The sequence below is a fragment of the Macrotis lagotis genome, chromosome 6 (genome assembly GCF_037893015.1).
Source record: "Macrotis lagotis isolate mMagLag1 chromosome 6, bilby.v1.9.chrom.fasta, whole genome shotgun sequence".
Lineage (NCBI taxonomy): Eukaryota > Metazoa > Chordata > Mammalia > Peramelemorphia > Peramelidae > Macrotis > Macrotis lagotis.
Window position 1 is genome coordinate 96,812,562 of NC_133663.1, and position 22,196 is coordinate 96,834,757.

The window sequence follows — 22,196 nt, forward strand, 5'->3', positions numbered from 1 at the left end:
TGGAATCTAGACTTGAACCTATATCTGCCTCAGTTTCCTCATCTATAATATAAGGATAATAATAGCACTCACTTCACATTGTTATGAGGATTGTTTATATATGTAAATTTTGCAATGTTTATTTAATATATGTAAAGTACTTTATAAATCTTAAAATATATATATAAATGTTACTTATAAAGAGAAGATTATATGCTGATCTTTATCTGATCGGTTGTATACGTTTTTCTTTTATTCAATTTTTAATTTTTAAAAATTTTTTATTTTTAAATAACTTTCCATTTGAATAGATCACCTCCTAATCAGCAATTCATCTCTTATAGCAAAAAAAGAGAAAAAAAGAAAGAAAAAGAAAAAAAGCACTTTGGGAGGAACTAACTAATATCAGACAAGTCTCACACACATCACATCTAAATTCCTATTCTCCTGACTTTGCAAAAGAAGGAAAGGGATATTTTTTCTCATTTTCTCTTGAGTAGAAGCTTTGATGCATTCATGAAGTGGTACTAAATTTAAGGTGCTGTATTATTTCCTGGAGGTACAAAGACCAAATTAATAGCAGGCTCTGCCCTCAAGAAACTTATATTCTGTGGAAAAATGGATCAGTTTGACTGGAATCTAGAGTGAATGAAGGGAAGTATTATGAACTATGTCTGGAATAATAAAAAAGAAGCAGACTGGAAAGGTCTATAAATAAAGCTGAGGAATTTGTATTCTAAGAGACAATAGGGAGTCATCAATTTATTGAGAAAAGGGATATCAGATCTATTTTAAAATAATTTTGGCTCCTGGGTAGAAGAAAGGTAGGAAAGAGGAAAGATGAAAACAGAGAGACCAAAATAGAAGCTATTACAATAGTCCATAAGAGGTGATAAATGACTGAACTACTGTGGCATCTAAGTGTGTGGAGAGAAAGGAAACAGATGCAAATAATGAGATTATATTAGAAGGGATTAGTATATTTGTTAGATATGGGAGAGGGAAAAGCATATGATTACTTCAAGATAATGAACTTTGGTGATTGGAAAAAAGATAGTAGACCCAAGGGAAGGAAGGGAGTATGGATGAACAGTAGGTTTTGGGGGAAAATGTTCCATTTTAGATATGTTGAATTTCAGATGCTTTTAGAACATTCAGCTAGAGCTGTTGAGTAGATAATTGGTGATACAGGAATGAATAAATTTAAAAAAAACAGTGGATCTGATGTCTATATAGTTTTTAACAACCAAATCCAACTTTTGCTTGGTTGATCTAATTGACTTAACTGATTAAGATAACAAAAAAATGAATCTATTTAAAAATCCATAGGAATCCTTGGTTTAGAGAAGGATATAGAAATACAAACAAGACAAGCTTTTTAGCTCAATAGACAACAGCATGCTAATTATAGAAATAGAACAAGGCCACAGTCCTAGTAAGGAGAAGAAGAAATTAGTTTCCATTCTTAGAGTCCATTAACAGGGTAGGGAGGATATAACATAAATAAAGGGAAGCCCTGAGGGGCATGCTATTGACCTGAATCTCAAACAGAATCATAGAGATAACAGAACTGGATTATAGATAATCAATGTAATACAATGGTTGAATATGAGATTTATTATAAGGAAGGCCTGTGTTCCAATCCTGCCTAGGTCATCTGTGTGACCCAGGGCAAGTATTTAACTTCTCTGACTCTCTTGACTCTCCTTGTCAAGGGTTTGGATTGGATGACCTCTAAAATTCCTTTTCTTCTAGGTTTAAATCTATGGATCCACAGATTTAGATTTGAAAAGGAAGTTAGAATCCACTTTCCCCTCATTTTATAAAAGAGGAAAGTGATGCCTAGAGACTCTTAAGAAATTTGTTCAGATTCACAGAGGTGTTAAATATCAGCATCAGGACTTGAAGCTGGGTCTTTTAAATCTAAAGATAATACCCTTTCCACTTTTGCAGGTGAAGGCACAAATCCTGATAAGTAAGAGTCAGTATTCAAACCCAGGTCTCCTGATTCCCAGTCAATGTTCTTTGTGCCTCCCCCAAAATAGTTGGGTCATGTAAAACGTTAATGACAGGATTTTAGTGAGTGAGAGGGTCTGTAGGATGTCAGCTATTTTTTTAGTGACTAATTTGGATTTGGCACCATACTTGCATTAGTTGAGCAATACTTTGAGACTGCTCCATCCAAAGGGCCCTCATCAATAGTCTTTACCTGTATCTGATGACTCTAGAGGAGAAAATGAGGCTGAGAACTTTGCACCACTCTGCTTCACTTTAATTCAATTCACTTGCAAATCAAGGTATCACACTTCTGTGGTCATTGAATCTCTTGGAAAAGGAAAGACAAACACCACTTAGACTTTAATTATTGAATGAATATTTCCTCAGACAAACTGAAACTTGGGAACCTTGGCTTAAAAAGGTCAAGGTCTTTCATTGCATCAGGGGCCATTGTCAGCCATCCTGTGTATGTCTTGCCACTGAACACTGATGACTTTGGAGGACAGAATGAGACTGATGACTTTCCACAGCCTTGTCTCACTTAAATTCAATTCACTTGCAAGACAAGACATCACCCTGCTGATGTCATTGGTTCTCTTCAAGAATGAAGATTGAACAGCAATATCCAAACCCTGGATGCTAATGGCAGTTTCTATATCTCTTTCACAAACTGTTAGCATGATGCAGAGGACTTATGAGGACACCCCATTTAAATCACAGAGAAAGAGCATATGTAAAATAATTTTGCCCAGCCAAGGAACCCACTTCCTCCTCCCAGAACTCCTATTGACTTAAGCCTGTTAGTCTGATCAAAACATCACTGAGTTAAATGTCACCTTCAGGAACTAGACTGAAGGTCAATTTTTTAAAAGTTATTTCCATTTAGGATTTAATCCATTTTCTGAAATGAAACTATAGATTTCCTTCCTTTTCTGGCAAGCAAAGGTAAAACTCTTCTACTTTCTAGTGGAAATCTTGGTACAAAGGTAGTGTTTTGTCTCCAATAGATTCTGCAAGAGCTACATTTCATTGAACAGATATGGGAACTAGCTTCCTCTTTTACAGAACAACAGCTGCACCGAGTCACCAAAATGTTCAAGGAAAGCTGAGAAATATTTCATGTGTTCCAAGAGCTAACAAGACCAAAAGCCAATAAGCAGATTCATTTCCAAAACTTGAATTCCTGCAAAGTTTTGGCTCACTATTTCTGACAATATGCAAGTCAGTTCCCGGTTTTCATGGAAACAGAAACTCAGTAATCTTGTAGATATGTATATGCTTCTGATAGAATCTTAAGAGGTTTCAGGCAATTTTTTTTTAAAATCCATGTACCCACCTAAATGTCACCATTGTTGCTTAGGTTTGTCAAATTCAACGATGAGATATGTGATGACAGTGAGCATCAGTAGCCTGGAGAAATATACTAGCAGTGTTAGAGGCTGCATTTTCCACTTTTATTCCCTGCCTAATTTGCCTGTAGCCTAGGTTCTTTCCAGTTTGTGGTCTATGAGTCTAGTCAAATTTACATGGCTGATTTAATTGTGAGGGCTGAAATGACAGAGACACAAGACTGCCTTTGGGCTAGAAATCTAAGAATCTAAGATTTAGAAGAGACCATGGTGATTATTTAGTCCAACTCCTACCTGAAACAGCCTTTTTCAAATCATGAACCATTTTGGAAGTCTGGTGAAACCTACAGATCACTTTGCAGAAAACTAATTCTAAATGTGTACAATAAAATACTTAGGATTAAAAAGGAAATTATACTGAAAGTGGCTGTCTTAAAAAATGACATGGATGCTACACTAAGAATCCTTGTTCTATAGTGTTTCTGACAAATGAATGTTCAGCCTTTGCTTGGAGAATTCCAAGTGATGGATAAACTCAATCCCTTTGAAACATCGCATTCCATTTTTAGTTAACTTTAAATGTTTAGTAATTTTTCTTATATTGGGCTTAATATTATTGCTCAGTCTGTAATTTCTACCAATTCTTCTTTGGTTCTTCCCTTTGAAATCAAAGAGGACAAGTTTAATTCTTTTTTGAATGGAAACCTGTTAAGTCTTTGAATACTATTATTACTATCCTCTTCTTGAGGCTGTCTTCTCTTCTTGAAACTAAGTATAACTAGTTCTTCCAACCAATTCTTGTATGTACTAGTTTCCAGACATTTCAATATCTTACTCACACTTCCTTTAATGTGATGCTCTCTGGTCTGTCAGTCTTTCCTAAAATGTAGTGCAAAGAATTGAACACTATTTCAAATGTTATTTGATCAAGGTCCAAGCATGGTGGCCCTATTTCTCCTACTTCATTTATCCAGTTATTAATGGCTCTTCTCCTTTGTCCTTTCCTCTAGAGTTCCAGTAACTCAGAAAGCATCAGACAGATCTCAAAGTTCTTCCCACAATGTATGTAGTGCCATATAGAATCGTAGGTAGCATTGCAAGAGGCAGCATGGCATGGTAGATAAACTTAGCTGCAGTGCCAAAGAAACGTGAGTTTAAGTGTCCTGCCCATGGCATATTCAGGCTTTATAACCCTGGACAAGTCAATAAACCTTGGTCATAGATGATTCTCTAAGACTGCAAATTTCAGGGAGGGTGCTAATCTGTACTAGTGGAGGAAGTTTCCTCACTAGGAGTTCTCTATGTCATTGATATCACAGGCCTATCCCTCTGTTCCTAAAAGGTTATAATCACTATTTTCAAAAAAAAGATTCTCATACACTATCATGTTATCATGGTCATATTAATTAAAAAATGGGACAGAGAGGTGATGCTATGGTATTGTCTAGCCTTGAGTCAGGAAGACTCATCTTGCTGAATTCAAATACAGCTTCAAACTCTTATTGGCTATGTGATTCTGAGCAAGTCATTCAACTTAGTTCCTGGTCTGTAAAATGAGCTGGAAAAGGGAATGACAAATCACTTCAACAATTTTGCCAAGAAAACCCCAAATGGGATCAGGAAGAGTCAGACATTACTGAAATGACTGAACAACAAATAAATAAAATCTATATTGTTCATATTAATCTTGCATCATTAAAAAGTGTATATTTTATGTTAACTATTTTCTAGTCAGTTATACTTGGGCAGTTGATTTGGTGGTGGTGGGAGCATCTGACATTGAGTTAGTCTAGACCCTGTGACCTTGCTTTATGACATTAATGTAGCCTACCCTCGATGTGTCACTAAAGCAGAAGGGCAAAAAAAAGGTAAAACCAGCAACTTTTAATAAGCAAGTTCTTTTAAAAACCCTGATGTTTCCTTGAGAGATCATGCACAGAAAGAACTACCAACTGTGTTTATTGAAATATCCATTTGGAGATTCCAATTACATACTAAATACACTGAGGGAATTTTGGGAAATATTTTAACTTAATGATCAGACATTCAAATATATGCAACAAATGTGTAATTTGAAGGTCTGATTGCAATAATCAGTTCTTGGAATAAATGTAGGTGCATTTAATGAAATGTGCAGTTTTGCTGTTGTACACACACTTATATAGTGCATGTTAAGTTAGTGCTTCCTTTAGACCTCAGTAGCATAGAAATAACTATGTTCTTATTGAGATGGGCTGGGGTAGGATGGCTTAAGTGCTCAATCTACTTGTTCAGTTACAATTCCCTTTGTGCTTTATCATACTACACAATGCTTGTATATGCTTTTTCAACGTTTTTCACAAGTGCTACTGAAATGGTTTGTCATGGTGTAGAAGTGACCTTGGATTTTCCAAGTCTATGTCAGAAGACTGTAAGCTCTGGTAGATCCTATTAAATTAGAAATACTTCTAATAGACTAAATTATGGCTGAGTGCCAGTCTAACTATAGAGAAGTCCATGGCTAGCTCTTTGGTCAAGAGTATCCAAGACCTAGATGGCTGTTTTAAAGCATTGTCAAAAAAATCTAGGTTCTCAAGATTGACCTCTGTAGAGCACCCCACAATTAAAATTGCATCACCCTATTTTCCCTGGCCTTAGAACTGATTAGGTAAAAGAAGCCATTCCTTACCTCATTTCTTACCTAGTCTTAATCACTGAATGGATGTTGTCTCAGTTGAACTGAGACCTGGGAAAGACCTAAGCTTAAAACATTTCCCATTGCATCTGGGGTCATCTCCAGTTGTCCTGATCTATATATTGCCACTGGACCTACATGGCCCTGGAGCAGAAAGTGAGGCTCCTGACCCTGTACTACCTTTAGTCATTTAAATCCAATTCGTTTGCAAATTGTGGCATTCCCTTTCTGATGTCATGGTCCTCTTTGAGAATGAAGGATAAACAACATCAGAATGAAGAATGAGGATAGTGTTTACCAATCACTAGCTTCCTTGGTGTTCTTATTTATTGTTTGAGAAATATATGTCTTCATGCATCACTGGAGATGTATGTTTATCAAGCATGAAATGAAAGATCACTCTTCCCAATCAGTCCAGTTGGTGGACTGATTGAAATGTACAAACACATGCTTTTATTTAACTTCTTTATAGAAAAATCACCTCTAGATTTGTTGGCTAATTGATGAGAGCCTTATCTCATCCAGAAAGACTAAGGTATTTGGAATCACATTTCATTGATCTGAATTCTTTTTCATCCCTCAGGTCAAGGAGTATACCAAAATGATGCAGATTTATGAACAGAGGCTCCAAAATCTGACCATCAAAATTCAGGTCATGGAAGAAAGCAGCATTTCTTACAATAAACTGGACTTTGAGTTGATTAAATTAGAAGTGAGTGAGATGCAAAAACTGATCACAGAATTGAAATCCAGTTTTGTTGGAAGCAATGTCATTATTGACCAACTGGAGGTAGAGGTAAGTGATTCATTATTGTCATTTGAATTATATTTGCTGAAACAAACAAAAAAAAAAGAAATGTGATTTTTTTCCCCTTGTACCACAGCTACATATTTGCACAATTGGTAGTTATTTCTTTTGATATCTTGCCAAGGAAACCTGATCAAATACCTTATCAAGAATTACATTTTGAGTTTTCTTTGAAAACCAGGATTAGTAAAGACATAGAATTATAATACTTAGTGGTAAGGGTCCTGTTGTAATGAGTGTTATATGATTGAGTACTTTTTATTTCACTCATTGGAGACCACATAACTATGTTCTTTAGAATAGGGCTGTCCAAAATGTGGCCTGCAGGCTGCATGTGGCTTGCCTATGGGTTAAAGCCAAACTACTGCAGAACTCTCACTAAAATGGCAAATCAAAGTATATTGTCTATTGTTTTAATAAAAACTTTTAAAAGTAAAGTTGGACAGCCCTGGCTTAGAACATAGTATCAATGAGACTAAGTTTGGCATACTCAATCCCTGTATAGCACCTGACTTAGCTTCATGGGCCTCCCTGAAAACTATACCAAATTTGAGACACTCTCCTTAAATTTATTTTAATTTTACTTGTCAATAAAAGTAAAATTTTCTCATTCATGAAAAAGATATTTGTTCAAATAAGATAACCAACAAAATATCAGAATCCTCAATCCATATATATTCTATGTTACAACATATAATGTGTATGTCACATATGCACACTATATGTTATAACATATATGCATTATATATGTTACATATATGCCAACACAGATTAGGTAAGGGTTACTACCATTCTGAAGGTACATTTGTGAAGGACATACATGTCTAGAAGCTCATGAACACAAAAAGAATCTGAATGGTTATGGTACATGCTTGAAGAGTATGCAAGTTGGAATGTGTAGGGTCAGGGTAACTGGGGTAATATCCCTCCAAACCCTGCTTAGAGACTGATTTTTCTTAGTTAATGTCATCGGACTGCTCTCTTCTGTGTATTATTATATCTCCATTCTCATTGGGTGCAATGTTATTTTTGTTGGGGATCACATCTCTTTTTATCATTGTATTTCTCATTGTATCTGCTGGACATCTTGACTAGTCTTGTAATTTTCTCTGCCATGCTAAACTTTATCTGTCCAAGACCATCTGCTTCCATCTACTGAAATGCAATGGCTTAGAAAGCCTCTTTTCATAGTGGTAGACTGGAAGTCTTTTAGGACATGGCCAAGACAATTCCCTAGCTGGGTGGTTTTAAAAATCCAGCAGAATTTCCTAGACTAAGAGAAAATCTATTCTTTTGATTGTTTTGTCAGATGCTGGTAGCAAACAACTGACTTGGGTCAGCTTCTTCCTATTAAATTCATAATTGTGAACCTGAATCACCCCAAATCCCACCGGAGACTAAAGTCCTGAGACTCACCTCTTTCTCCTTTTTTCTTGGCATATAAACAAAGTGATGGAATAGAACAAAAGCTGTCGATTAGGGAAGACCACTGCTTTTTACCACTTCAGTTCATCTTCTTGCCTTTATTTGATAATTTTCAATAAGGAACCCTACCTACACCTCATCTTTGCATTGCATTCTGCATAACCCCATCCTTACTACTTTCCCTTGAACCATAGGAATTTAGAACTGAAAAAGACTCCTATTTCAACCCTTTCATTTTACAAATGAGGAAACAGATTTAAAGAAGTGAGGCAATTTGCTCTTGGTCACTCAGAGAGTAAGTAGCAGGAATGGAATTTAAAAGTAAGTCAAATGGTTCAAAATAGATTGTTCATTTTCCTACCTCATGTACTTTTGACCTATTCCATGGTCAGGGACTATAGCATTAACAGAAGTTAGGAGTTAACCACTTTGCGTATATGTGTGATTATCTATGAAGCAGACTGATCTCACTTCCATTAGAAAAAATAATTTAAAGTGCATATTCTCGGGGCAGCTCAGTGGTGCAGTGGATAGAGCACTGGCCCTGGAATCAGGAGTACCTGAGTTCAAATCCGGCCTCAGACACTTAATAATTACCTAGCTGTGTGACCTTGGGCAAGTCATTTAACCCTATTGCATTGCAAAAACCTAAAAAACAATAAAGTGCATATTCTGTGGGCAGTGAGTACACACACACACACACACACACACACATATATTATATACATATATAGTGAGAGAGCACATTATTTCAGGTATATTCTTGCATGGTGTGTCAGAAAAATTATTGCACAATTAACCAGATCTTCATTTAAGTTGCCTATACCATTTGGTCCTAAATGATACTGTCCTGGTTTTCTCCCCCCCCCCCCCCATCCCTTCCTTCAAGATGCAGAACAAATACCATATCCTCTAGGAATGTTTGTAGATATTCTACCTGGAAGTGAACTCTTATTCTTTTATGCTTCCAAAGGATGTCTTAATTCATGTCTTAATTGATCTTAATTGATGCTACCTAGTAGCATCTCTACCAAAATTTGTCCAATAAATAAATGAACTGATCAATGAACACCCACCGAGGAAAGGATAGTTCTTTTAACATGTTCTTGAACATCATGTCCAATTCTTCACTTCATTTACATGTTGTTCTTGCTTTGTTGCCAAATCTCTTTCCTGTTCTTACTCAATTCTGCTTGAATGTATTTCATACTTTCTGCCAACATTGCTACCCTGAGCCAGGTTAGGTCCCATGTACTTCCTGTCTATATTATTTCCTATTCATAATTCATTGGTTAGTCCATATGATTCCACAAGTTCTCACTCAATTTAAGAAAAAAAGACTTGTATCCCTATTGAATAGACTGACTACATGAATCCTGACTTTGAAAGTTTTTTGCCTATTTAAATTGAATGTGAGGTTGATCACATGAATCAAACATCAATTGATGGGGTGATGGGAAAATAATTGGACTGCAGCCTTTCTGAGTCACAGTTTTCTCATCTGCAAAATAGGTTTAATACTATCTATCTTAAAAACAACAGCACAGTTTGTTATGTGAACTGAAGGAGAGAACATATGTAAAGATACATAAAGATTGTAAAACTATGGATATTAGCAATTGTCTTTGATTATTAATGATATCATTGTTGTTGCCATTGTGATAGTTTCAACAGGGTTTCAGAATAAAATTAGTCTTTTACCTTTTTTAGAATGGAAACGTCCCAACTATATTTAGACTATTCAGTCTCATGCCAAATCAAACACATGAAGGCTTTCTCTAATCTTGACTCAAATATCTATAACCTTGCCTAGGAACTCTTTTGTTTGTTGGGCGATGTTTGCTTGAGAGGTAAAACATAGGATAGCTAAATCTGGGACTATTTTTAAATTAAGGTTTTGTCCTTTGGATCCTTTTGTAACTTTTCACTCCACCATTGTCCAGCACCTTCAAAATAATACCTGGAGAGTTCATTTTGGGGAAGCCATTTCTGGTCTTTGAATACAGACTACCTTATTATATCATAGTCTAATAATGGATATTAACAAATACACTAATAAAAGCATTACCAATGGAAAAAATTCATAATTCTTAGTATACATTTTTGAACTTGAAGTGTTCAGAGGACCTTAACATTCATTAGAAACATAATTATAAGAACGAATGAATAAGCACGAATTTACAGGGACATGTTATTAGAAATGAACTTTAATGGACATGTGTAGATGTTCTGAAAGAGGCTGCAGTCTATTATTAAAGCTGTTAAAATCTTTGCCATTTTCTTCTTGTCACACACATCTGCCTGAAATCTGACAGGCATTCACGCTAACCCATAAAATGTATTCTTCCAAATGAAACCATTCACAAGCCCTCTGGTGTATTCTCTGGCAATGTTTCACTAAATGACAAATTCATCCTCCGAATGTTTATGAAAGAAATTGCCCAATAATATAAAGTCACTCTGAATTTTTATTTCCTCAGATCAGGAATATGACTCTCCTGGTGCAGGAGTTGGAGTCACTTGACAAAAACAATATTCTTGCAATCCGTCGGGAAATTGTGACCCTGAAGAATAAACTCAAAGAGTGTGAAGAGTTTAGAGGTCAAAACAATACAGAACCGGTTATCCCACCTGGTAAGCATTCTTTGATTTACCACTTGATCAGGGTCAAAGAGGATGGAAATAGGGGAGAATGTGGAGGTTTTTGATATTTAAGAACCAAGAAGGCTCTCTATATACATACATACATACATACATATGTATCTATATATTATGAATATATGATTCTAGCTCTGCTAAAGTACTCAAAAACCTTGTTGAATTGCATTCTTGTTATAAGAAAGTGGATTGCTGAAGTCAAAGAGGGATAGGATTTCACCTTCCTCCAGTGTTTCCTACAGGGATTTATTCTCATTATTTTAAATCTCCTTTTCACATAGTTCTACATAATACACACCTGAGGGTTCTTCTGTAAAAGGTGCCAACACATTGGTTTGGTTTTATTTTCTACAGTTTGATACAACACACATTTATTAAGCTCCTTTTGCAGTGTGAAAGGCACTATGCTCCTTACTGGGGCTAGAAAGATAATACAATAGTTTTTGTCCTCTGAGACTTTATATTCTGTTGGGTAAGGGGAGATATAGCACATCTAGAGACAAATAAATAGAAGTTTATTGGGAAATAGTACTAACACCTAGGAAAACTTAAAGAAAGAGGTGGCAACTGGACTGAAACTTGGAGTAAGTTAAGAAATTTTAGAAACAGAGATGAGGAGGGAGTATATTCTGGGTACTGCAGATGGATTAGATGCATTCTTGGAGGTAGGAGATAGGATACCGAGTTTGAGCAACATGTAAGAATTCAGGTTTACTGGAACATGTGTGTAAATATGGAATAATATAGAATTAACTAGAAAGGTAAAGTGGAGTCAAATGGAGAGACTTATATGCCAGACTGAAGAATCTGTATTTTATCCAAGAACCACAGAATTTCAGACCTGGAAAGGATCTGATAGCACCAATTCTAAATAATCCACTAAAAAAAAAATCTCACCATAAGTGGTCATCTATCCTTTGCTTAAAAACCTCAAGGTAAGAAGAATTTCTGCCTCCCAAGGTTCAAGGTTACCTTTTGTATATCTCTAATTTATTTTTATAATATTTAAATAATTTCATATAGTGAAATTGTTTTCATTTTCATTTAGTGAAATTTCATATAGTAAAAATTTTTGCATTTATTTTTATGAGATTTTGATTTATTCATTTGTTTCCTTCCCTCCCTCCCTTCCCTTCTTCTGAAAATGATAGGTAGTTTGATATAGTTTACACATATGCTATAATGTAGAACATATATCCATATTAGTCTCAGTTGTGGAAGAAGAAAGAGATCAAAAGGAAAAAATAGCAATGAAAAAGAATAACAATTGAGAAAAGATGCTTAATTTGCATTAGATAGTTCTAATTAAAATTTTTTTTTTCCTTACACTAAACATCTATTTGCCTCTTCGCAGTATCTAGCCATTGTCTTCTGGGTCCAAACAAAATAAGACAATATGGAAGCATTGAAGGATTTTGAGCAGGGGAATGACATGTTCAAATTTATGCTTTGGGGAAATTTTCTGGCAGCTGAATGGAGGTTGGATTGGAAAGGGTAGAATTTGGAAGCTGAGAGATCAGTTAGGAAGCATATATCCCAGTTTATGCTTGGCTCTTGCATTGGATAAAAAAAAGTGAATCCATATTGACATTGATGCTGGGAGATTGAAGAATATCCAGAGATAAAAACAGATAGATAAGGATGGCTAGAAAAGGAATCACCATGGAATTAAAAATTTAGGTCTAAAATGTTGCCTAATTCTAAGCATCCTTATTAAGGATGTTATTCTAAGCTGTAGGCAGTGAGAACTAAATTAGCTTCTTAGGCATCAACTTCTCAAAGCTGAGCCAAGCGACCTTTAGTTGAAATTAAGACTCTTTTACTTTATCATATTATAAACTCTGATGAGCTCTAAGTTCAATTTCATATCTCTGAGACTCATGACATTCTTGGTCTCTGAGTCTAACTTGTTCCTTGGGTTCAGAGATTTGTTTTACCTGATCACCAATACCCTTCTATTCTTTTTCTGTTATTGCCTTCAAAACTCTGTGTCCAATTTTAGCATCTTTTCCCATTCCCACTCTCACTCTGATTTTAACCATCCTATGACCACATACCAGGACTACAGGAATACATTTAATAAATTCCTTCAAAGAATAAAAGAATAGCATACAGAAACATCATCAGAAGAATTTAGTAACAAATAATTGACAGTAATCATAAAGAAAGCAAGGAAAGACTGGCCCTCATCAGACTACATTTGTAGTATTGCTTTAGGTTTCAGGAACCACTCTAAGAAATGTCATTGATAGTTTGAACAAGTCCAGAAAGGACAACCAGAATGATGAGGGGATTATAGACAATGCCTGGTGAGGAACAATTGAAGGAACTGAACATAGCTGAGAGAAGAGAAAATTTTGAGGGATGGGGTAAAAGGGCATAATTACTGACTTCAAATGTTTGAAGGATTGTCACCTGGAAGAGAGATTAAGCTCCTCATCCCCAGAAGGGAGAAATGGGAGTAATGGGAAGAAGTTGCAAAGAGACTCTAATGTAGCAAGGAAAAAAACACAACAAGTAGAGCTGTTAAAAATTAAAGGAATGAGCTGCCTCCATGGACAATAAGATCCCTAGCATTAGAGTTCTTCAAGAAGAAGCTGGATGATCTCTTGTCAGAATGTTGTTGAGGTAATGACTTGTTTAGGTCCAGGTTAGACTATATGGCTTCTAATTTCCCTTTTAACTTGGACTGGAATTCTGTTATTCATTCCTGAGACTAAGCAATAGCTTCCTTACTGGGTTAATTATGTCCTGATGGACATGATATCAGTTCAGCTTCCTGAGCCACAACAATCCCTCAAATCCACCACCAAGACTTTAGGAAATCACTATTTTTGATCCATCTGGATTTCATTTTTATTAGATTTTTTTTAAATGCTGGTTTAAATTCAGTTAGTATGAACTGAACTAAATTGCTCACTTGGAATATCCTCCCCTTGTATTTCTGCTTGTTGAAATCCTAATTATCCTTCAAAACTCAGCATAAATCCAATCACTCTCATGATCACCCCCAGTCTGAAATACTCTCTGACCCTTCTGAATTCCTAGAGTTTTGGGGGGTTTTGTACTCCACATAAAACACATACTATTTGGTAACTTGGATTGTTACTATTTTGGATTATAGCTATAAATCTTACCTTTTAATTTTTTAAAAATGCATTCTTGGAGGACAGAAACTAGTCTTTTGGTTTTTGTAAATCTCAGAGGACCCTGGACAGAGAATACTAGGCAAAGAGTAGGTATTTAAAAGTTTATTTTATTAACAATGCATTTATTGAGCACCAATTATATGAAAAGCACCGTAAAATAAAGAGATCCCTGACTTGAAGTTTACATGGTAAGGAAACACAGTGTGAATGCACATACAAGAGAAAATGCTGTAAATGTATCAGAGAAAGGACAAAACAAAGTGCTGGCCTAGTTCCCAGAAAGAAGAGGTTGTTGGCCACCAAGGGAATTAGGAAAGGCTCCATGGATTTAAATTGGAAATTCAACTAGTAAAGAGGACAATCTCAAGGCAGGTATGGAAACGTGCCTTGGTAAAGGTTCTCGAAGTTGGCTAGTACAGGAAGAACTGGGAAACAGAGCTGTCAACTGGCCAATAGAAAGAAATAGCAAAAACTGACATAGATATACTACTTGAGGTTTGACAGTGAGTTTACATACATGTTATCATTTGACCCTCCCAATGGAGTGATAGGGTTAGGAACTAGATTGGTATTTGATTGTTGTATGGATCTCCTGGGTGAGCAAAATTGCTCTCCCAATATAGGTTTGTACCTTCTCCACAATTGGAGTGTTAGAAAGCTACCCAGAGAATTGAGAGATTGAGTGGACTTGCCCCAAATCACAGAAACTGGAAATGCTTGAGGTGGAACTTAAGCATAGATCTTGATTCTGAGGCTTGACTCTAGCCTCTAAACCATCTTGCTTTCAGGAGGATTTGTAATGGAAGTTATCACCCCCATTTTATAGATAAGAAAACTGAGGCTCGGACCATTTAAGTGACAGACATGGTTCCACAGTTATCTAGTCAAAGGGGTTTGAAGTTTGTTTAGTAGCTAGTAGAAAAGTACTGGAAATTTTTGTGACGAGAAAGAATGAGATCTGGTCTATGCTTAAAGAAATATGTCTATAATTGTTGAGCTAGTGAATAAAATGAAAAAGCCTTCCGTGAATCAGACTAAGATTCCAGTGCACTCAAAGCAGCCTCTAAAGCTAAATAAATGGTGTGAGCTAGCAGCACTGTCACCAATCCTTTCTAGCTATATCCATGACAGAGGGAAGCAGTATCTGACAGCAGCCAGGATCATAGCATTGACTTTCTCAGTGCTTTCCATATTTATTGATTTCTACTGCCTACAGTCAGTTTTCTTTCAAAGCCCTTGCTTTGTGCTACATGTCCAGGTGTCTGCCTTCTATAGGATGTCACCTAAAAAGTTACAATTGTTACAATCCTTTCAGTTTTTTACAAAGTAGAACCATCACTTAACATCGCTCCCAACCCCTCTAACAGCTGGTTAGATACCATGATGTGATGCAGCAGTGGGAGAATTGGAGAATGTCTTTTTTCCTCAATTATGGAATAAACTGAGGATACATTTTTTCCTAGTTAGGGAGGTAAAATGCCCTTGTCTTTTAATTAAGATCATCGGACGATAGCCTATAGCACTGGAAAGGACCTTGATATCATATAGTCTCCATTCTATCATTGTCAGGAAGAGGAAAGTGAGACACAGAATGATGAAGTGTCTTGCCCACATTTGGCACCCAGCATATATGAGATGTGTAATAGATGCTTGTTGCTTAATTAGTCCATTAAAAAGAGCAGAGCTTGAATTCAGGCCCAGATTCTTTGACTCCAAATACATATATTTGTCTACCAGTAGTTACAGCACAGACTTATGCCTCACATTTCCTTATGGTTTCCATGGGGATAAATTCAAGTCTGTGAATAGAGGAATTGATCTTTGCTTTTGGAAATGCTAAGGTATTTTTTCCCTCTCTTAACTTCAGGAAAACTCCCCAGTGAAAAGATTATTTTAGCATTTGAAGTTATTAAGAAAACCTTAGACTTAGAACATTTTAGAGTTTGTGTGAACCTCAGAGACAATTTAGTCTACTTGTCTCTTTTTGTAGTAAGAAAGCTGAGATTCAGAGAGACTGAGTGACTTGCTCAAGGTTACACAGCTAATTACAGTCAAGGAAGGGATCAGAAATCAGGTCTTCTGACTCCCTTCAGTGGCTCATACCAACTCCTTATTTCCCTAGGTCATCAAGAGCTAGTGACTCAAGAATCAAAGGAAGCCAGAAGTATTCCTTAATAGTCAGGCAGGAAATAAAGCACGGTCAGTTTCTCAATTAGGTTTTTTAAGAGCTCTCTCTTGGGTCCCCACACATAGTCTTTGTATGACACCCCAAGCTGAGCTGGGTTGTTTGAGCAAATTGATCCCAGATTTTCTTTCACTTTCCCAACAACCTTGAATGGACCTGAATTACTGCCAAGTCACTTGGCTACTCTCCAGGTTTTGTTCATATTATATTTATGATGTTTATATTAAACTGACTTTTTGTCATGTTTTTAAATCAATTTCTTTCTCTCACTCTCTTTCTGTTTGGTTTGCTTGATAATGCAGAATTGAGAGAGCTTGGAAAATCCCCAGGCACCACAAAGTTGTGAGCCTGTGGAGACTTTAATTAAAGTTACTCTCGATTATGGGACTCTAAAATTTGGCCTGTCTGACTTTTCACTGCAGAGCTGAAACCAAGTAAGGAAACCTATTCGCAAGTGTCAGCTATAAAAGAATTCTGGGCTCCATTTTTCCTCCCCTGCAGCTACAAATTTCCAGCTCTTGTCCCATCCAGAACTCAGACTCAGTCAATATATTTCCAGCATCATACCAAGCATACTATCATTTATTTTTGCTGCAAACAGCATCCTTCTTTTCTGCTCCATTTCACAGAAGCCTCTGAACCAAGATAATTGGCCTTATCCCCATTAATTCTCTGCCTGCCCAAAAAAACCAACTGACTATATCTTCCTATTGCTGCATCTAAGTAACTACATCCAGGCGAGACTAGATTAGAAGCTCTAGAGATAGATTTCGGTCATGGGAAAGCAATGTGATCTAGTGGAGAGAGTGTTGGATTTAATATCAGAAGATTTGGCTTTGAATAACAGGTCACTTCTCAGCAAGTTGATTTGCTTATTTGTGAGGAGTATGTGTAAATGAAATGACCTTTAAGGTCTCTTTAAACTCAAAATCTTTATATGATTCTATGTTTAACACAGCGTTAGACACTTTAGAGGTACTTAATGAATACTGATTGATTGATACACAGGTAAAGTTAATCTGCGAAAGGGAAATAATGCATTTTTCAGAAACTAGTGAAGGATTCAGCCTGAAGCTGTGTACTCAACTGTCCTATTTCTTTAAGCCTTTAGCTGGAATTTGATAGCTATGACCATTAAATTTTGTTGATATCCTAAGTCAATAGTATTCTCCTCTTACTCAGATAAGGTTAAGTGACCTGCCCTTGGGAGATTATTATGAGGTCTGGATAGTATTAGTATTATATGGCATTAATAGCTTATAGCATTAATCGTAGATCTAAGATTAGAGCATACTTTTTTGAAGATATCTAAAAATGGCATTTTAGAAAATGCCATTAACCACAGCACTTTTAAAATAGTCACAGTGGAGTTTGCTTGAATCATTTCTGAATTATGGTTTCCCAAGTTCATTTAAAGAGTACTGAGGAGCTGCCCAGCAAATTCAGAAATGCAAAAAAAAAAAAACCAAAACAAAACCCCCAAACAACTTAACCATAACTACCAAGATGACTGCTCCTATGAATTAAGATTATTAAGAGCCAGAAGGTATCTTATAAGATATCAGAAGGTATCTAAATGAAGATATCAAGGCCTCTTGAATTTAAATGACTTGTCTAAGATCACATAAGTAACAAGAAATAAATTAGGAAAATAAGACATACAAACCCAGGTCTTCTAATTCCAAATCCAATGTTATGTCATGCAGGTGACTGGATGGAACTAGTCTCTCAATTGTTCCTAATGGATAGGGAAGAAAATTTTCATTTTCCTTTGCTTGTATCGAAGACAAGAATTTCTCCCAAAGTTTCTCAGAGTTCATAAGGATCATTAGGATTTAGGTTTGGAGAGGATCCCAAAGAACACCTGGTTCAATTCCCTTATTTAACTGGTAACAAGACTAAGGTTGGCAATTTGCTCGAGGTAAGACAAGTCAGAAATTCATAGTCTTGGCTTCAGACGCTACAGAAAGATTCTTTCCACTGTACAAAACTAGGCTAGGGAGTGAATTTGAAAGTATTTATAGCTGCTTTTTGAGAAAAAAGTAATAATAATAATAATAATAATAGCTAGTATTTATTTAGCATTTTAAGATTTCTAAAATGCTTTATAAATATTATCCCATTGGATCTTTACAACAACCCTGGGAAGTAGGTGATATAAATTCCAAATTCCCACTTTATACTTAAAGAAATTAAGGCAGGCAGAAGTTACTATCCTTGCCCAAAGTTACACAAAACTAGGAAACATCTATGGCCAGATTCAAATTCAGGTTTTCCTGACCCAGGTCCAGCATTCTTATCTACTATGCCACAAGCAATCTAGATCCAACAGAGAGCTAGTTCTTCGATACCCTATCTGATCCCCTACAAAGACTACTTGCTTTTGTTGGTGCCAAATGTTTCTTTTTGTTGTATTGGAACAATGCAAAGTTGGTCATTTCTTCGAGACAGATGTTGAATAACAGATGAGAAAGGAATGGACCTCTGTTCAAACAGGAAGGGTAATGTGGAACAAGTCAAGAGGGTTGGAATGAGAAATAGGAAGGAAGGAGGAATGATGTTTTTAAGACTTTGGAATTAAAGAAACAATTGACTGAAGCTTGTGCGAATATCCAGAGCAATGAGAACAAATGTTTCTGCAGCTCTGAGTAGAGGGTGAGGTTGGAAGTGAAAATAAATCTGAGTTGGGAAAGCAGACCTGGGGTTTTCTATTATTTCTTTGAGAAGACAAGGACAATCTGGTATGGTCTATATGGTCTTCCTTCCTCTTATTCATCATTATTGATCTTTCTGCAGTGTAGGCTAACTCCTCTATTGTTCACCATAGACTAGGGTTATTGTTATTTTTTGCCCTTTGTTGTCAAAGAGGACCATGTGACATTAGGAAGGTGATGCTGTGACATGCAAGTGAATTGGATTCAAATGAGGGAGGTCTATGCAAAATTACCAGTCTCATTTTCTCCTCTGACGTTTGGGTCCAAGGGCAAGATGTAGATCAAGAGTACTGGAAATGATCCCGATGCATTGTGAGACTTTGGTTTTTTTTTTTTAAGCTAAAATTTTTCCCAGGTTCAGTTTGAGGCAATGGCCATTCAGTAATTAAGGCTTGGTCAATCAATGAGAATCAGAATTATTTAGATTTAAGTTATTGATCTTAGGAAAGAAATCTCATCCATAAAACCCAAGATATCATGTGAGTTTTAGAGATCAAAATTTATATTCCTTTGAGCAGAACACCTATACAGTAAAAGTATCATTCTCTGTGTGGATGGAGAGAGAGGAGAGAGGGAGAATAGAGCAGGAAAGGAGAAAGGGAGGGAGAGAGGGAATAAAAGAAGGGAAAAAGGAAGGAGGGAGCTATGTTACCTAACTGGAAATAACCAGTTGAGTCCTCAGTGAGGCAGCTACTCTCCATCTCTCCACTATAGGTATAATCAAGGGCACAATTCTTGTGTCAGATTGAAGAAGTGATGAAAGAAGAGAATAGAGGAATAAGTAGGTTAAAGAAGAAGACAATAATACCAGGTCAGTTAAGAAATAACTATAATGTGGTGAAAAAGACCACCAGACCAGAGAACAAGGTTTTAGTCTAATCTCTGGGTCTGTGTAACCTTGGGGAAGTGATTTACCTATGGAAATTTTAATTTCTTCATAAAATACATGGAGGTTAAAACCTCCTATCCTGTCCATCTCATAGGAACATTGTAAGTATGAAAAAACTATGTTGTCTCAGTTACTGGTGCCCTATCTCCTTAACATTACTTTGTATCTACTTGGTAGAGATTTTGTATTTATGTTTCTGGAAACTTAAATTTCTATTATGTTTATTTGAATTACGTTTACTGTCTTCATGGAAACTTAGATATTATTCTCCCCCCCCCCCCATATAGAATGTATGCTCCTTGAGGGGTCCCCTTACTTTTTTTTGTTCCTCCAGGGCCTAACAGAGTGTTTGACAAATAATAGCTACTTAACAAATTCTCTTGAATAAGTGAATGAATATTACATGTATGTGATTATAATACATGTATGAGACTTGTTTGTGAAATGTCTTCATTTTAGAATGAGAAATCTTTCCAAACTAGTTGTGGTTTTCCAACAAAAAACACACTGTGCCTGCCACGGTTTAGAATTTGGGCATATAAAAGCTGAATTACCTGAGAGCCTGAATAAGGAATGTCTTAATATACTTTTTATAAAAAGGACATGGTACTTACTTATTTGGGATAGTTCCTTATTTCCTTTCCAAGTTTGCATCAGGAAAATTGGGTGCTGAGTAAATAATTGTGAATTCTTTTGATCAGGTGAAGAGAAAAAGTAACCCTTGCTCACTACTACACAGTATAGCATAATTTAATAAATAAATAAATACTCTGGAAAAAATTTCAAATAAGAAACTCAGTTTATAGCACATGGAATCTTAACACAGTTTCTGTTATCATTAAACTGAACACACAGCTAACTTTATTTTAATAATTCATGCATTGTTTCATAAACAAAAGCAAACAAGCATTCATCTGAGAGATCACTTTTAGGGGAAGAAATAATAATTTATAATTTTATTTATTATTTCTTTGGTGGAAAGCAGTCTCTTGGCTGAACACACTTTTTTATTTATGAAATGGGACATGCATTATTAAAATAAACCCATGACTGTGTTCAGCTTAATGATATGCAAAATTATTTGAGGTTGGGTACAGAGTGGTTTCATTTCTCTACCTGCTGTAATGGTTGGTAGATTTTCTCACCCAGTTGCAGATTTATGGGAACATTTAAGGGACACATACTTAATTCTGAAACAAAAATGCAGCCACATTTGAAAAATAAAGGAAAGATTTCTTGTAATAGTTTCACCTTTGAGCAGTCCTTGAGAAACCAAGAATGTGGGACTGTCCTCTGTTGCAGTAAGTGGCAGTAATTCGGAGACAAAAGCTTGGATTTTTTTCTCCACACAATACTAATCTTAGGCAAGTCATTGGATCTCTGCTCTTGGCTCCCACTCTCCTTATGGACTTGGTAAGCTTCACTGATCTTACCCATGCACTTAAGCCAATGTACAATGAGTAACTCTGGCTCTTTTCCCTTCTATCCCCCGCCTGCTTTACTCTGAACAGCTTGGGGAGAGAGAGAGAGAGAGAGAGAGAGAGAGAGAGAGAGAGAGAGAGAGAGAGAGAGAGAGAGAGAGAGAGAGAGAGAGAGAGAGAGAGAGAAGGAGGGAGGGAGAGAGAGAGAGAAACAGAGACAGAGCCAGAGACAGAGAGAGAGACAGAGAGACAGAGAGACAGAAACAAAGAGACAGAGACAGACAGAGAGACAGAGAGAGAGAGAGAGAGAGAGAGAGAGAGAGAGAGAGAGAGAGAGAGAGAGGGTGAATGACCTAAAATGTTTTTGAAATTGAATTTGCTGTGTTTTGTGATAAGCCACCTCACTAGGTGTTTTCCCCCCTTTCTTTCTAAGAGAAAGTCTGAAATGGTTTTCAGAAATTGGGTAGTAAACTACTTGGAATGTTATTTCAAAAATAGTGGCAGAACTCTGTTCTCTTTATAGCTCATGAACTATTTGGATTGACAGTCATTACAGAATGAGAGCTATGAGGAGGGCCAGATACCTATCTTGAATCATTTATTCATGTTACAGATAGGGTATTTTTCCGATGGATTGGCTATATCAGTGATTTGGGGGTCTTCTGTAGTGTATACATTTTGTCAGGGTCAGAATGGAACAAAAAGAGCAGCATGGTTCTTTCATGGCAAGGTGACCTTCCAAAATATATAGTCAGTGGTTATGTCAGGAGCTCTTTGAAAGATATGTCAGGCTGCCTTGTAGTAAAATAGGAGAAGTGTGACATAATAGCTAAGGTGCTGGACCTGAGTTCAAATCTTTTTTCTGACATTCACTTGTTATGTGTCAGTCGTATCTCTTTCATGTTTCTGTTCTGAGTAGTCTCAATTTCCTAATCTGTGAAATAGAA

At 36.3% G+C, this 22,196-nt stretch overlaps 1 protein-coding gene across 1 annotated transcript in view; it reads left to right on the forward strand.

Moving 5' to 3' along the window:
• LOC141491139 (olfactomedin-4-like) overlaps positions 1 to 22,196 on the forward strand; it is a 40,578-nt gene that overhangs the window by 13,677 nt on the left and 4,705 nt on the right. Inside the window, exons 4-5 of the mRNA XM_074191768.1 lie at positions 6,584 to 6,796; positions 10,714 to 10,867. Of these exons, the coding sequence (XP_074047869.1) occupies positions 6,584 to 6,796; positions 10,714 to 10,867 (367 nt within the window). The remainder of the gene's footprint in view (positions 1 to 6,583; positions 6,797 to 10,713; positions 10,868 to 22,196) is intronic.